This window comes from Talpa europaea (assembly GCF_964194135.1).
Source record: "Talpa europaea genome assembly, chromosome: 6".
Classification (NCBI taxonomy): Eukaryota; Metazoa; Chordata; class Mammalia; order Eulipotyphla; family Talpidae; genus Talpa; species Talpa europaea.
The window spans coordinates 44,182,799-44,197,554 of record NC_140072.1 but is presented as its reverse complement, the minus strand read 5'-3'; the positions used below and the strand labels follow the sequence as shown (position 1 = coordinate 44,197,554).

The 14,756-nt window shown below is 42.3% G+C and overlaps 1 protein-coding gene across 1 annotated transcript in view; it reads left to right on the top strand.

The window, feature by feature from the left end:
• Nucleotides 1-6,420, top strand: part of RPIA (ribose 5-phosphate isomerase A) — a gene marked incomplete at its 5' end in the record, with an annotated part of 29,285 nt that extends 22,865 nt beyond the window's left edge. Inside the window, 3 exons of the mRNA XM_084234956.1 lie at nucleotides 14-155; nucleotides 2,232-2,331; nucleotides 6,268-6,420. Coding sequence (XP_084091082.1) covers nucleotides 14-155; nucleotides 2,232-2,331; nucleotides 6,268-6,365 — 340 coding nt within the window. The 3' untranslated portion in view covers nucleotides 6,366-6,420. The remainder of the gene's footprint in view (nucleotides 1-13; nucleotides 156-2,231; nucleotides 2,332-6,267) is intronic.
• Between the last annotated feature and the right edge of the window lie 8,336 nt (nucleotides 6,421-14,756).

Sequence of the window (14,756 nt, the reverse complement as noted above, 5' to 3'; positions counted from 1 at the left end):
ATACTCTTCCTAGGAAAGATTCAAAGAATCTTGGGGATCAGTGGCACAAGGGAATCCCTATTGAGGTCATCCCAATGGCCTACGTCCCAGTGAGCCGAGCTGTGACTCAGAAGTTTGGGGGTGAAATTGAACTTCGAATGGCCGTCAACAAGGCAGTACGTGACTGGGAGTCTCTGGAGGGCATTTCAGGTTCTTGGTGTGCTTGTCTGCCTTTCTGGTTCACATAGGCCCTCTGCACCCACACTGCATAGTTGGCTTTTATTTACTTATATTTAATTGGTTTATTTATTTTTAGAGTGCTGGCTTTATTAGTTTCTGTATTCAAGACTTTACTTAATGCAGGGCATATCCTCTCTGACAGTGGGGGAATGATTGTTTTTCTGTCCTTTGGTGTCTGGTTTGCCTTGGGTGACCTGATCTTTGTACCTAAGGCCTGGACGACCCTGATGAACAGCTACTAAATGCTGCTTTGTTGTATACTTACTTCCTCCCCCCCGCCCCCCCGCAGAAGATTTTTTTCAGGTTTCATGATTTTTTTTTAAAGATTTATTTATTTGTTTGTTTGTTTATTTATATAAGCACTGGGTACAGTCAGAAGCATGGGAGGGTAAGAGAATTCCCCAGAGCAGGGAGCAGAACAGGCAGACTGACGAAATACACTGCTGAGGGGAGCAGCAGGCGGCAGGAGAGGTCTGCGCGCCATGTGGGACCCTCACCCGGCAGCCAGGGATCGAACCAGTGCTGCAGAGGCTGCGGGCAGCTTCGCAACCCAGCGCTCAACCGCTGCGCCACCGGGAAGGCCCATTCATGATATTTTTTTTTTTTCCTCCTTTTCTCATTTTGTGGCTAAATGGGACAAGAAGTGGAATTTCTTGGGGCTTTTGAACTCCTCCTTAGAAATATTCTCCAGATAGCCCAAATGTTGTAGCTACTAAAGTGGATTGCACAGAACTTTGTTTTTCTTACACTGAAGCAGAATAAATTGATCTAAAAGCTAATTAAAGTTATAGGCATAACAATAGAAAGTTAGGAAAATACAGAAAACAAATTATTTGTAACTCTACCCTAATAGACTTTTATTTTGATGTGTTTTTGTCCCGGTGTCTTATGATTGAAAATTACAGTCCTAACCATAGTAGTTGTACAGAACTCACTGTAACTGAAATGCCAGGAAAAGATGGATGGAGTTCTCTCTCCCAGCTGGGGACACTGTAGACAGACACACCCTAGCATCCCACTTTGAAGCACTCCTTACTGAGCTCCCATACCTTCTCCACCAGTTTGCAGGGGAGTTCTAGTTTCACTGCCTAGACTGTAGTGTTCTGTCAACATTTGTGATCCTAAGTGCTTGCGTCTGCCCAGAACTATTGTGGAATTTTGGATTAATTCACTGAAACTTCCCCCTCCCTATTTGGCCTAGAACCTCAGTTTCCTGTCTTTATGTTGGGACTGCCTGATCAGTGGAAAGTGCTGGGTGAAATAGCATTACCCTGTTTTACATTGTTGAAAGCACTTACTATGAAGCTGTGACAATTTTGTGCCATGTTGGTAGCCTGGTTTTTTTTTGTTTTGTTTTTTTTTTTTTTCCAGTTTTATACTAGCTAAGAATTAGTGAGTCCTCCCTGGTAAATGCATTGCCCTTATTATCTGTATGTAAGCTGCTTTATTGTCCTCCTTTTGCACTTGAGGTATCTGAGGTTCACAGGTAATAATTGTCTTGTAAGATCTGTACCTGTGCGGCATCAAGTCTCAAATCCTGGGCCTCCCCAGTGGCGCAGCAGTTGAGCGCTGGGTTGCGAAGCTGCCCGCAGCCTCTGCACCTCTGCATCACCGGTTCGATCCCCAGCTGCTCCCCAGCCACCGGAGGAGGGTCCCACATGGCACGCAGACCTCTCCTGCCGCCTGGTGCTCCCCTCAGCAGTGTGCTTCGGTCCTTCTGCCTGCTCTGTTCCCCGCTCTGGCTCTGGTGAATTCTCTCACTCTCCCGCGCTTCTGACTGTACCAAGTGCTTGTATAAATAAATAAAAATAAATCTTTAAAAAAAAAAAAAGACTCAAATCCTGACTCCAGAGCTCCTTCATAGCACTGCCTTCTAGAAAGCACAAGGCAGGAATACTGGTTGGAGTGGGTTAATTTAGATACTTGTCTTTGGTTGTCTCCTCCACTCCTGCCCCTCTCTGCCTACCTACCTGTATCTATGTTCTTGGTCACTGTGGAAAACTGTCTTCTAGGGTCCTGTGGTGACAGATAATGGGAATTTTATCCTGGACTGGAAGTTTGACCGAGTGCACAAATGGAGTGAAGTGAACACAACCATCAAAATGATCCCAGGTAACATGTGTGGTGGTCACTGAGCAGATGTGCCTGCCTTCTGTGACTGTCCTGCCCTCCCTCGCTGCAGGAGGCATGATGGACAGGGGTTTTTTCAGACTTGGTTGGAAAGAAGAATTTCCTTAATATGATGTTTGGGGTTTCTAACTTTTACACCTTTGCCTTTTCCCCAGGAATAATTGTTGCTCACCTAACAGCTTTGTTTGCGTGTTTCACAACCCACTTTTGTAGGGAGAAGCCTGGTGCTGATAGTGTCAGAAGGGGCTTATTTTGAGATATGCTCACCCTCTATGCATTGAATCCTTCCTTCCAGGAGCTTGACTGCAACCCCTTTGACTGGGGCAGTGACTCCTTGCACTCATGTTCACTGGGTACATACCACAGGCAGGATGCTGTGCCACATGTAATCAGTTCTTCCATGTGCAACCTGTCCTCAAGGATAGTTGATGTAAATCTGGGAAAATTTTGTGGCAGTGTAGGAGCCTGCGAATAAGATGGAATGTGCTCAGTTCTGCTAGTGGAATATCAGGAGTCTGGAGTGCAAAGGGTTGCTTCTTTTGTGGAATATAGGGGATTCCCTTAGTGGGGAAAGGTGGCTTTTGACCTGTGCATCAGCATAGCATAACCCAGATGCTGCTTTCTATGTTTAAAATGTGTCATTTGATTACTCATTTAATGAGATAGTTATGGAGGAAGACACAGATTGAGAAAGGTTAAATGATTTACACATCTGCAGCACCATAGTAGATGCCTTGGTTGTCTGCTTCTAGACCCTGAAGTTTTAGTCCTATTTCCTTGCGAACCATGTTGAGGAGTTGTGTGATATGTACATTTGGAGCAGTGGAGAGCTTTAATTGCACCCGGTGCTAAGGAATGATGGAATCGGAGCCTGGATCTGGGGCCCTGGGTGGAGGAGGCTGGGTAGACAGTGTAGAGGTGAGTTTTGAGTCCAGGCCGGAGGTGGTGTTGAAGGGATTAGAAGGAGAAGACAGTCTTACAATAACTAATTACGATATTGACTAAGATTCTAACTGGGAATATTCCATGATGTGGAGCTGGCCAGAAGTGGCTAATGGGGCAGGTGAGGCCAGGTTAGCAATAGTGGCTAAGAGTAGATTCTGCAACAGACTAAGGATCCTACCTGATCTTTGCTCTGTCAGTGTAACTTCTGAGCAGTTTGTGAACATCTCTGTACCTTAGTTTCTTCTTCTACAGAAGAGGCTAATTCTAGTACTCCCTCATCAGGTTGTTGGGAGGATGCATAGTATCTTCACTGGTAAATATGCTAGACTCTAAGTTATCCACATTATTTTGGAATGAAAATGGTATGAATATGTGCCATGTGAAGAGCTAATTCCTTTAGTTTGCTCTTTTAGTCTCCTGTTGACATTATTTTGTCAGATTTAAATAAAAAAGATGAGTTATACTTACTTTCACTTAGTGTTACCTTTTTAGTGGAAGAATTAAAGAGTCAGGAAAGCAGGAGGAAGATGAAACATAGAGGTCGCTGTTCTCAAAGTGGAAAAATTTGCCCCTAATGATAATGCAGACAAACCCCAGGGACCAGGTAGGAAACCACTCACCACTGTTGGCGCTGTTCCTCTGCGGTGGATTTCTTACAGTGCCCACTAGGTAGCTCTGTTGCTCCTTTCAGACCTTCCTTGGCTTATTGAGACAACGAGATGTCCTTGTGAGGAAATCTCTCCCATGCTTTGCCCTCTGCCTGTCAGCAGAGGCTATTTCCAAGGAAGGTCAAAGAGGCTCGGTATCAGTCAGTACAGTGCCAGCAGAATCATCAGTGTACCTTGTTTTCTCTGTTCTCTTCCCAACATCATCCATTATAGTATTTGCTGCTGGATGAAGATTAAGGGAAGAGAAACACAGCACGATTTCTGTCTGTATCTGTCACCTTACTCTTGGCCCATACACATAGGTGTATGTGAGGGCACTTAGGGTGCAGCTGACCTGTTCATGACTGGTCACTCCCTTGGATGTCCCATTGGGTTCCACCAGAGCAGAGAGACCACGGAAGCTTCAAAGCTAGTAGAATTCATTCACACTGAGCCACCTCTGCCCTTGACACTGTTTAGAGGGATTGAAGTCAGGTGGGAGTTAATCTGGTCACTCCCAGCATCTCAGTACTGAGGGGAGGTTGCTTTAAGGTTGGTCCCTGGACTACTGCCATTCATCTTTTCATTCGTTGAAACCTTTTCTACATCTGATTTGACTTTCTCTTGGATGGGGTGGAAACTGGTCCCTTGTATTACAGAATTTCTGAAAAGGGTGGCTCTTGAGTGGCCATCTGCTTGTCTCTGAGAGACTAGTCTTGTCAGCACACTGTAGTGACCTCTGTATTACAGCACTGTTTCTCTACCGGGCTACCTTTGGTTGCTGATAGATACTTTGGAACTGTCTTTTGGAATTTATTATTTATCCCTTCAAAATTTTGCAGTTCAGAAGTATGTAAGAGACTTATACCCCTCCATCTTTTCCTGTCTGGAGGCAGCCAATGTTACCAAAATTGTGTTTTGACTTTGAGTTGGTCTTTGATAAAAGAAAATCAAGCCCTCCCTACCCCACCCCTTTTTATATAAGGGGCAGTACACTAGATGCATGTTCTGCTTCCTACTTTTTGCTGTCTTTGAGATTATTACATAGTAGTTCAAAAAAAGAGCTTTCTCATGCTTCTTTTTAAAATAACTGCATTATATTCCCCTTTATGATTACTTCATAATTTATTTAACCAGATCCCCACTAGTGGGTATTTGTTTCCAGTCCTTTGTTAGAAGGCAATTACTCGATCAGAAGATAAGTGTATCTCATTTTGCTAATGATGCTAAATTGCCCTCTATGAATTGCTCCAGGTGCCGCTTTCCCTGCACATTGGGTACAGCAAACTTTTCCTTTGACAGTTGAACAGTCTAATCTCATCATAGTACATGTGTGTATGTATACATGTTTTTGGAAAAGGATGTTTGCAGTAGTTGCTAATTCTCAATCTGAATGGTATCCATCATATTTATATGTGTGAAAAAAATATATTCCTTATATTCTTGATCTACGACCATCTACTCTTGATGGAGATTTCTAGTTTTTAGGTGTTAGGGAAAGTGCTGCTGTGACCATTCTTGTACATATCTTTTGATGGCCATATGTATGCTTAACAGTTGTACCTAGCAGAATTGCCTAGTCATCAGAATGCGTATGTTCAGCTTTAGAAGATGGAATAACATTTTCTATAGTGGTTTTGCCAATTTACTGCCCTGTCAGTGTGTGGGAATGTTTGCATTCCCAGTCAACTTTCATTGTATCCATTCTGGTGAGTGTACAGTTGTGTCTTATATGTGTGTAGTTGTAATTTGTGTTCCCATTTGACTAACTGTTTTGAACACCACTTGTAATGTTTATTGGCCATTTTGAATAGCCTCATTTGAGAAGCACCTCTGTAAGTCCTTTGCCCATTTATCTACTAGGTTCTTACTGGTTTGGAGAATTGTTTTTTATTTTGATGTGGTCCTTCGTTGGGTTTATTATGCATTGCAAATATCTAACTACACTTGGGGGTGGGGAACTAAGGCTGATAGTATTACCAAAAATAACTGGGTGGGGGTTATGTAGAGTAGTATGGAGGACATTGTTGAAAAGACAGCTTGTCCTCTGATACCCCTTAAAGCACTAAAAGATGACTTACCCAGACAAAGACAATAATGTGAGCAAAGGCCCTAAGGCAGGAAAAGGCTCCACAGTCAGCATGGCAGGGGTGAAAGGGATTTCTAGAAAAAAAATAAAAAGAATCTCTTTTCATTGTTAGGCAAGAGGGAAAGGCTTGAGATTTGCCCAGTGCTACTAATGTCTTTTCTCCTACTGACTCTGTCCTGACATCATCGACTCTCTTATCTTGGAAAACTGAAACTTAACATTTCTTTTGTTCTGCAGGCGTGGTGGACACAGGCCTGTTCATCAACATGGCTGAGAGAGTCTACTTCGGGATGCAGGATGGCTCAGTGAACATGAGGGAGAAGCCTTTCTGTTGACTCTGCGGGAGTGGAGTGTGCTCTCCTTTAGTCTCCAGCCCACGGCCCAGGTGGACGTGCCTCTCCAGGAGCCTTTGCCTTAATGTATCTGTGCCAGGTGACAACTGGCAGGGGTGGGAGTTTGGGGGGTGTTAAATCCAGTCTTATGAAGTATTATTATTGTCTTTTTAAAAAAAGAAATATAGACATATATATTTTTACTATTAAAAATACTCATTTTTTTTTTTTATGAAGTAGAACTTGATTTCATGTTTTATAAAAAACATATACCAAAAAAAAAAAGAGAGGGGGACTATGTTAAACTTTTAACTTGAGTCTGCTGGTTAAGCTTCTGAATATTGGGTTTGCTGAGAAATGTAAATCAAAACTTTTCTTTAAACTGGTGAAATGAAGGGGCCCGTCCAGCAGTGATTTCCTTGATGCCTTACTGGAAACATTGATGAGTTTGTTTACTTGTCTTCCACACTGTTTTGTTGTAGTTTTCATTGTGACCACCCACAATACCTATTACGTATTTTAAGATGAGGTTTACAAACATCTGGCGAGTGGAGCAGTGTGGGGTGTAGTGACTCAAAGTGTAAACTATCGGAGAAAATGTGATTGTTCTTTTGCTAAGATCAGGGGATTCATTTAGGCCCCTGTTGTTGGACGCTATTGGCCAGAAATACTTGCCAGTACTGCCAAAGCACTGCTGTGAAATGTGAAATACTTTTAAATGATTGTCTTTTGTTGTTAACAGTTTGTCCATTCCTTTGTTATTACTTGCATGGTTCGGCATCAGAAGTTGTCACCTCTTTATATTGTTGAAGATTGAAATAAAATAGTATGGTGCCATTTCGACTCTGTCTTTACTGTAGAGTGTGCCATAGTTTTGCAACAAAATTGGAATAAATTTTACTTACCTAGTTTATGTCAGATCTTTAAAGGGTGGATGGAATTCACTCAAGAAATCTTGAGCCAAAGACTAGATAATAAATATTTTCTTTCTTTTATTTTTTTTTAAGATTTGTTTGTTTGTTTATTTATTTATTTATTTATTTATTTATTTATTTATTTATTTATTTATGCAAGCACTGGGCACAGTCAGAAGCATGGGAGGGTGAGAGGATTCCCCAGAGCCAGAGTGGGGAACAGAACAGGCAGACGGACGAAATACACTGCTGAAGGGAGCAGCGGGCAGCAGGAGAGGTCTGCGCGCCATGTGGGACCCTCGCCCGGCAGCCAGGGATAGAACCAGTGCTGCAGAGGCTGCGGGCAGCTTCGCAGCCCAACGCTAAACCACTGCGCCACCAAGGGAGGCCCCTATTTATTTCTGAGACAGCTTGCTATCAGTTTTGTTCCAGAGACCTTTGTCAAATAAGACATTGATTTTCCTTGCTAAGGGGAAGATAACAGCTGAACAAAAGTCACAAATTATCCCTAAGTTGTATGTTAGTCAAACCTTTAGTCATGGGAACTAATGAGCAATAAAATGGGTACCTGAATTTCCTCTTGCTTCTCTGCACTCTAATCTTTGCAGTATGCCCAGTGAGCTGTGAATTGTCTTCAAATCTCATACACAGAGACCAGAATGGCTATGATCAGCTCAGTGATAATTCTAGACGGGACTCAGGAATCTGTCTCAATGGACACAAGTTTATGCTGAGGAGCCTCGTCTCCACTTGCTGAATTTGCACAATACTTGGAGTAGTCATTTCACTGGGGTTGTCCTTTTTTTGAAGCATGATTACAGTTATCAAACTTAGCTACTTAATTCCTGTTATATCAAATTCTAGAATAAAAGTTAATGAGGACTGAGCATTGAAGAAGTTTTCTCTGACTTGCTGAATTCCTTCTCTTTTTCTTCAGTCTCAGGTACTTTTTAAAAAGCATCACTTTACACATGTTTAGGACACTTGTGGTTAGGAGTGTTTTATTTTTCAAAACTATTTTGACCTGGATGATAGGCAAGTTTTGCATAAAATGGGCACTTGTTCTTAGCTGAGAAAACTTGCTAGAACTGATTACTTTGAAATGTTCCTTTAAAGCTCTTGTGGTATGGATTAAATTCAGGGATAAAGATAAACAACAAAGTTAAACTAGTTCTGACAAACACCTGCACGCTCTATATCACATGTAAATTTTCAGCAGGTTTTACGGCATTGGCACCTGTGAGCAAACTGCAGTTCCTGTAAATATTAATATGAGGTTTTTATCTTAAAAAAACACCCACTGCTATGTTAGCCTCCCATACGACAGTTTGTTTTGGAAGTCAATTTTGATTAAAGTGTCTTCAATAAAATAAGTTAAGATAGAAAAAATATAGGCTGTGATCAGTCAGAGGGGCAAAGGGCAGGCTGTAAGTATGGTATTTGGAAAGGTGTATGACCAGGTTTAAGCTGTGCTTTTCTGTAGCCTCCAAGCGGGGAAATCATTTGAATTTAATTAAAATCTGTTCCACTTGAGTTTTAGCTAGAGTTCTTAAAGTTTTGATACTCTGTTCAAACTTCGAGTCCCCTAACCCATGCCAGTTCTAATTGAGGGGACAAGGATGGGACAGAGATGAGTAAGCTACCTCCTGTGTCCTAGCTTACTCTGTGCTCAAGATGCTTCTAGCCTGCTGGGGAAGACAGGCAGGTTGACAGAGGAATGATGGAGGAGCCACTTGAAGGAATTGCAGCGTAGCGGGAAGGAGGTGGCCTCTGATGGGGAAAAGGTGGCTTAGCAGGTGGCTCTGACTATAAGTACCTACCTGTCATTACTTATTGTGGTTAGGTGCTGTTCTGGGCCTTTGGCCTGTTACGTCACTGCAACTTGATGGTATTGATTCTTTTAATTTGCTGAGTGAGCAGTTTAAGCAACTCATTCAGATAAGACCTGGAAGGGAGGCCATATTTCTCTTGCTCCTAATTCCAGGTGGTTTTTGGACTCTGAATAGCTTGTGCTCTTTGTTGCATACATCATCTATAACTTGTGTCCCAGGTAATTTGTTAAAATACTGAAACTAGTGAAATGGTTTATCTATAATATGTACAGCCTCATGGATAATCCTATAATACTAGTTTGTTTTATGATGAGCTTGCTTTAGAGGAAGAGAACATTATACAGCTGAGTGAAGGACCATGGGAAGGTGCCCTTTGTAGAAGTCACCTTTGCCTGCCACCATTTTCTCCTCTCCTGTACTGGTTTCCTTTTTTCCCCTTCCCAGGACCTGGGGAAATACGCACAGTGGCAAGTATAGGCATCACTAACCCGGAAAGCAGTATTTTTGGCTAAGGGTTGTTAGTTTCCATTAACCAAACCTTTGGGAGCACTTAGTTGAGCAGAGTTGGTTTTATTGACCCATTGTATGAGGGAAGTCACAAACTATGCATGTCTCAGAGGGTGTTAGGACTTCCAAGGTTGGGCATATGTTTGATGCTTTCAGGGGTGGGTTCAAGGACGCAGGACTATGCTCTGGATTAAATGTCAGGAAGCAGAATTCTGGGATCAGGTATCTTAATTTTTGTTGAGAAGGTAAGAATAGAGCATTGCTAAAGCTGAGATTGGAAAAGAAACAGCCATTGCTTTTTAGTCAGGAGAGAGGGATGTCGTCTTATTTTGAGGCTTGGTCGATGTTTATGTTTTGTCTGAGTTCAGGTGATTACCAAGTCGTCTGGTTTTTGTCTTCCACAGTCACAGAGTGGCCTGGTCTGATGGTTCTATGAAATTGTTTGTTCCACAGGAAAACACAACAGCATGGCTGAAGGTGCCACACCAGCTCATAGAAACACTGTAGCCTGAAAATAGAGCTGGGCTGATTCCCAGCTATTAGGAGCTGCATTTCTTTCTCAGGACATAGTGACCCCAGGATCCAAAAGAAATCCCCTGGATCCTCGAATTCTTTAATTAGTTCTTTCTTTTGATTGACAGGTATTGAGCACTTGCTATATACTGGGCACTGGGGTGGAGGGATCAGGCCATCATTACCCAGTGATGTGACTTCAGCCTTCAAAGACTTCACTGGTGCCATGACAACTGTGTCTCATAGCTTTCTTCTCAAATGCCTGAGTTTGCTCACTTCCTGTCATACCTAGCAGCTCTAGCAGCCGGATTTAGGATTGCATCAGCCTTCACTCTCCACTGACTCAGTAATCAGATGATGTTTTTGACATAGGTTCAGTGCCTTTGCTTTTTTAGGATAGCAAAACACTCCAATATAGCCTAGCATTCAAATGTGCTCAAGTTGAACTCTGTGAGTAAACATCTGTAATGGTGCTTTGAGAGGGTTGGAAGTGTGGGCAGTGGGCTGGAGGTAGAGTCCAGACGGGGAGAGAAAGGTCTTCCCTGGAAAGGCAACCCCATGAATGTTATACAGACACATGAATGAAATAAGTTCAGTGTTGTAACCCATTCTCTTACACTGGATCACTGAGAACCATCTCTGCTCAACAGCAAGGCTGGGGAGGGGGCAGCCCCATCTCCAGGAACTGAAGCCTGGCTGTCTGCATTTCTCTGTTTTGGCCCAGTTGTAATAAGATCCCTGAATGTCTTATCTCCGTGATGACAGAAAAAAACTACATTTTGAAGGAGTCTCCCCAGGATCTTGCATATCCCAGCCTGAGTTTTAAATAGGAGAGTTGTACTCATCACTCATTTTATTCAGAAACTGTTCTTAGTGAAGGTTTGGACCAATCTCTAGTCATGACTTTGGAAGGTTCCAGAGTTCTGATCTAAGTTTAACCAAACTTGGCTCTTGTTCCTCTGTGCCAGTGGTGCTGCTCCTGTTTCTTTGTGAATCTTCCAGAAGTATTTACAAGGTGAAAACCCACCAGAAGCAAGCATCCAAGGCAGCACAGGTATGGTTAAGAATAGCACTGACCCCTGGAAATGTGAGCCGCATGCATAATTTTTTACATGTTCTAGTAGTCAAACTAGAAAGGTAAGAAAAATAGGTGAAATTAATTTTATTTTTTTGTTTTAATTTTTTAAAAATTAATTTTAATAAAATAGTTAACCCAACAAATCTAAGATACTACCTTTGTAACATGCAATCAATATTTCACTTTTTTTTAACTACTTAATCTTCAATACGCAGTTTGTATTTTCCTTCAGTACCTCTCATTTTGGACTAGCACTTATCAAGTGCTCAATAGCCACACGTGGCCAGTGGCTCCAGTATCGAAGAGCACACTTTTAAAGTTTAAGGGGATTTTGGTGATGTCCTTGCTCTGGCTTATTTAAGGCTCCTTTGACTATTGGAGCAAGCTGGGGTTTTGCTGGGGCCTTGCGTGTTACTTAGAGCCCACACTTAGTTGCATCAAATGCAGGGCAACCCCAGCCCCACTGTGAGACCATCTGTGCTTCAGGATCACCTTCTTGACCTTGTAAGTGGCCTTGACTTGGGAAAGACATTACTGCTTCATCACCTGTGTTAAATGATTTTTAAGATAAACTATTTTGTTCTGAGAGGTAAGTATGATTAAGACAGTGATCTTCATTTGAAATTTCACTTTTCCACTTTGTAGCTTTTGGAAAAGAGATTTCACCTATAGGCTTTGATTTCTTCAGGGTAAAGTGGGTATGATCATAATATTTTAGGTTTGTTTCAAGGATTAAATGAGCTAATTTATTCCAAAAGCTTACAGGAGCCATTGACACTTACAGCACTTAATAAATGTTTAATTACTAGTAGACTTTGTGGACTTTTATTTTCTAGATTCCTTAAGATTAAGAACATTGGGCTGGGCAAAATGGCTCGCTGAAAATAATTTGGAAGGGTGCATTGGATAGGGACACCATGAGCTGAGTCAGATACATGGAGACTCATTGTTCTCTTCATTTATATGTATAATTATTTCCATAATAGAATTTTTCTTAAAGTGGCTTGCCAACTTTTGTTCGGGAAATTTCAGAAAGAAAAAAATATTATTAATTGTGTATGCCCTTATGAAGTACCATGTAAGTTTACTTGAGATGAGTGTGTGTGTGCTTGTGTGCCTGTATGTTTGTGTATGTATTATGCTTGGGGAAGTCAGGGAAAGCCTTATAGAGTAGGTAGTCATTTAGCTGAATTAAAATAATTAAAAACTTTAAAACATTTCCCCCACTTTGTTGGGATAACTCACATGCTATAAAATTAATTCACCCACTTAAAGTGTATAATTCAGTGGCTTTTATTACCCAGGAGTAACACTGTATTACCCAAGAGTAACACTGTATTACCCAAGAGTAACACTGTATCCACTGGCAATCACTCCCTATTTTCCCCAGTGCTTCCCACCTCATCCCCTAGCCCAAGACAATCATGCACCCATGAAATCACTTTGTTGGGGTTAAACACCGCACTATGAAGTGGTCTGCAGCCTCTGCAGCATGAGTTCGATCCCCGGCTGGCCAGGGAGCAACCCACAAGGTGCAGCAGACCTCTCCTGTCTTGCCTGCTGCTCCCCTCAGCAGTGTGTTTCAGTCAGTCTGCCACTCTGTTTCTGGTGGATCCTCTTACCACCCACATCTTTGGCCTGTACCCCAGCTCTTGTATGCATAAATAAATCTTAAAAAAAAGGACATTTCATATGAGTGGAATAATGCAATATATATGATCTCTGTGTCTTTTATTTAGCATGTTTTCAAGGTTTATGCATTTTGTAACAGGTATGAAAAACAAATCTGGCCCATGTTGAACAAAGTCTTGTTTCTTGAGGACCTGCTTTCATTACACTTTGTTTTACTTAAAGTTTCAGTTTCCAAGGACCTATTGATGATGTTAGCACATGACCAGGGGCCCCAAACTGTTAAGGCGTACACAATAATGGGGGTTCAGTTCATCCAGTTGTGTGCACAAATGCAAAGGAAGTATGCTCTTAGTGTGAAAGATTTCTAATAGAATTGGTGTGCCTAGAAAAAGATCTATTTTTTAAAGATTTCTTTTTTAAAAGATTTCTTTTTATCTATACAAGAACTGGGGTATAGGCCAGAGGTGTGGGAGGGTGAGAGGATTCACCAGAGACAGAGTGGGGAGCAGAGCAGGCAGATGGACTGAAGACTGCTGAGGGTAGCAGCAGGTGAGGCAGGAGAGGTCTGCCGTGCCACGTGGGTATCTCAAATAATATTTCCCCTTTAATAAAACTCCAAAAACATCCTTTCATGGGTAAATGCCCAACCAAACAGGTTTAGCTCAGCGCGGGGTGACTGAAGCCTGAAACTTTGCCATAAGTCCAAGGTACTTTCTAACAAGGAACCATAAGAAAGGGGTTAGGCAGGTCCCAAAGAACTGGACAGAGGAGTATTTCAAAATTCAAAATAGTCCACAGTGAGGTCAAAATAACAGCTACCTGTTGTCTCTGCCAAGGACAAGAAACAGCTTTCACCCATGTGTCTCTTCCAAATGTCTCTTCCAACTGCGTAGACATGGCTCTACCCCATGTGTGTCCTCCCATTATTACTGAGATAATATGTATTTAAGGACAGACAAGATGCCATCAAACAATGGAGTTTCAGGTGCTGGGTCTCATCAAGCTCCAGGCTTTAGCGTGGTCCTTCTAGGGCTGAGTGGTAGATCCTCAAATGACCAGCAGATGGTGCTCCAGCCCAGTACACTTGAAGACTCCTTTCAAACTGGCAGGTTGGGATCAGCACTGCAGCAGAGTGAATCCCTAGGGAAGGTGGTCCCCTATCTACTACCCCCTTTAATAAAACTCCAAGCTTATCTGTCAGCTTCCATCTCAGAGCTGCCCCTCCTATTTTAGGTAGGGAATACTGCAAGGACTCATGGGAAAGTCAAACCAAGCATTATTGAAACTGGCCAGTCCTTCCTTGACCCTTTGGAGTGTTTGACAGGTGTGCCAATATACTTGGAGGCTCCTTCTATGGATTATGCTTTACATAAAGGAACTTGCTAGGAGACTCTGGCTGGAATTCTTAGCCCTATGTGGCATACAATAGTATAATGCTCCATAAAATATAATAATTTTGACTTTTTCATTAATAAATTCCGCCAATTGCTGTGTGCAAATATTCATGTTTTGCAGTTTCTGCTGTTTCGTCAAGCCATCTCATCTCAAGTGACTGATTCTGGAAGACCAACTTTGGCTACTTAACCAACAAAGTGTCAGGGGTAGTTAGAGCTGCATTATTGTCTAGAGGACATATCTTCACAGTTAAGATGTGTTCTTGTCTGGTACCTCTCCTGACCTCAGCCCTCTCTTGATCTGTGTGGGTACACACACAGACAATGCCACTGCTCAAAGTGCGTGCTGAGCTGGGCTGGAATCTCTGCCTCCCTGTGTCCATGGCATCTTCACTCAGATGATAAACCCTGGACATGTGCATGCAGGTCCTCAGAGGTCACAGGAGATTACTCTAGGGAGTGCGGAAGCTTTTCTGGGGAGAATGGGTCAAACTCTAATGGTGCACATTGTTAAAGTGTTACTG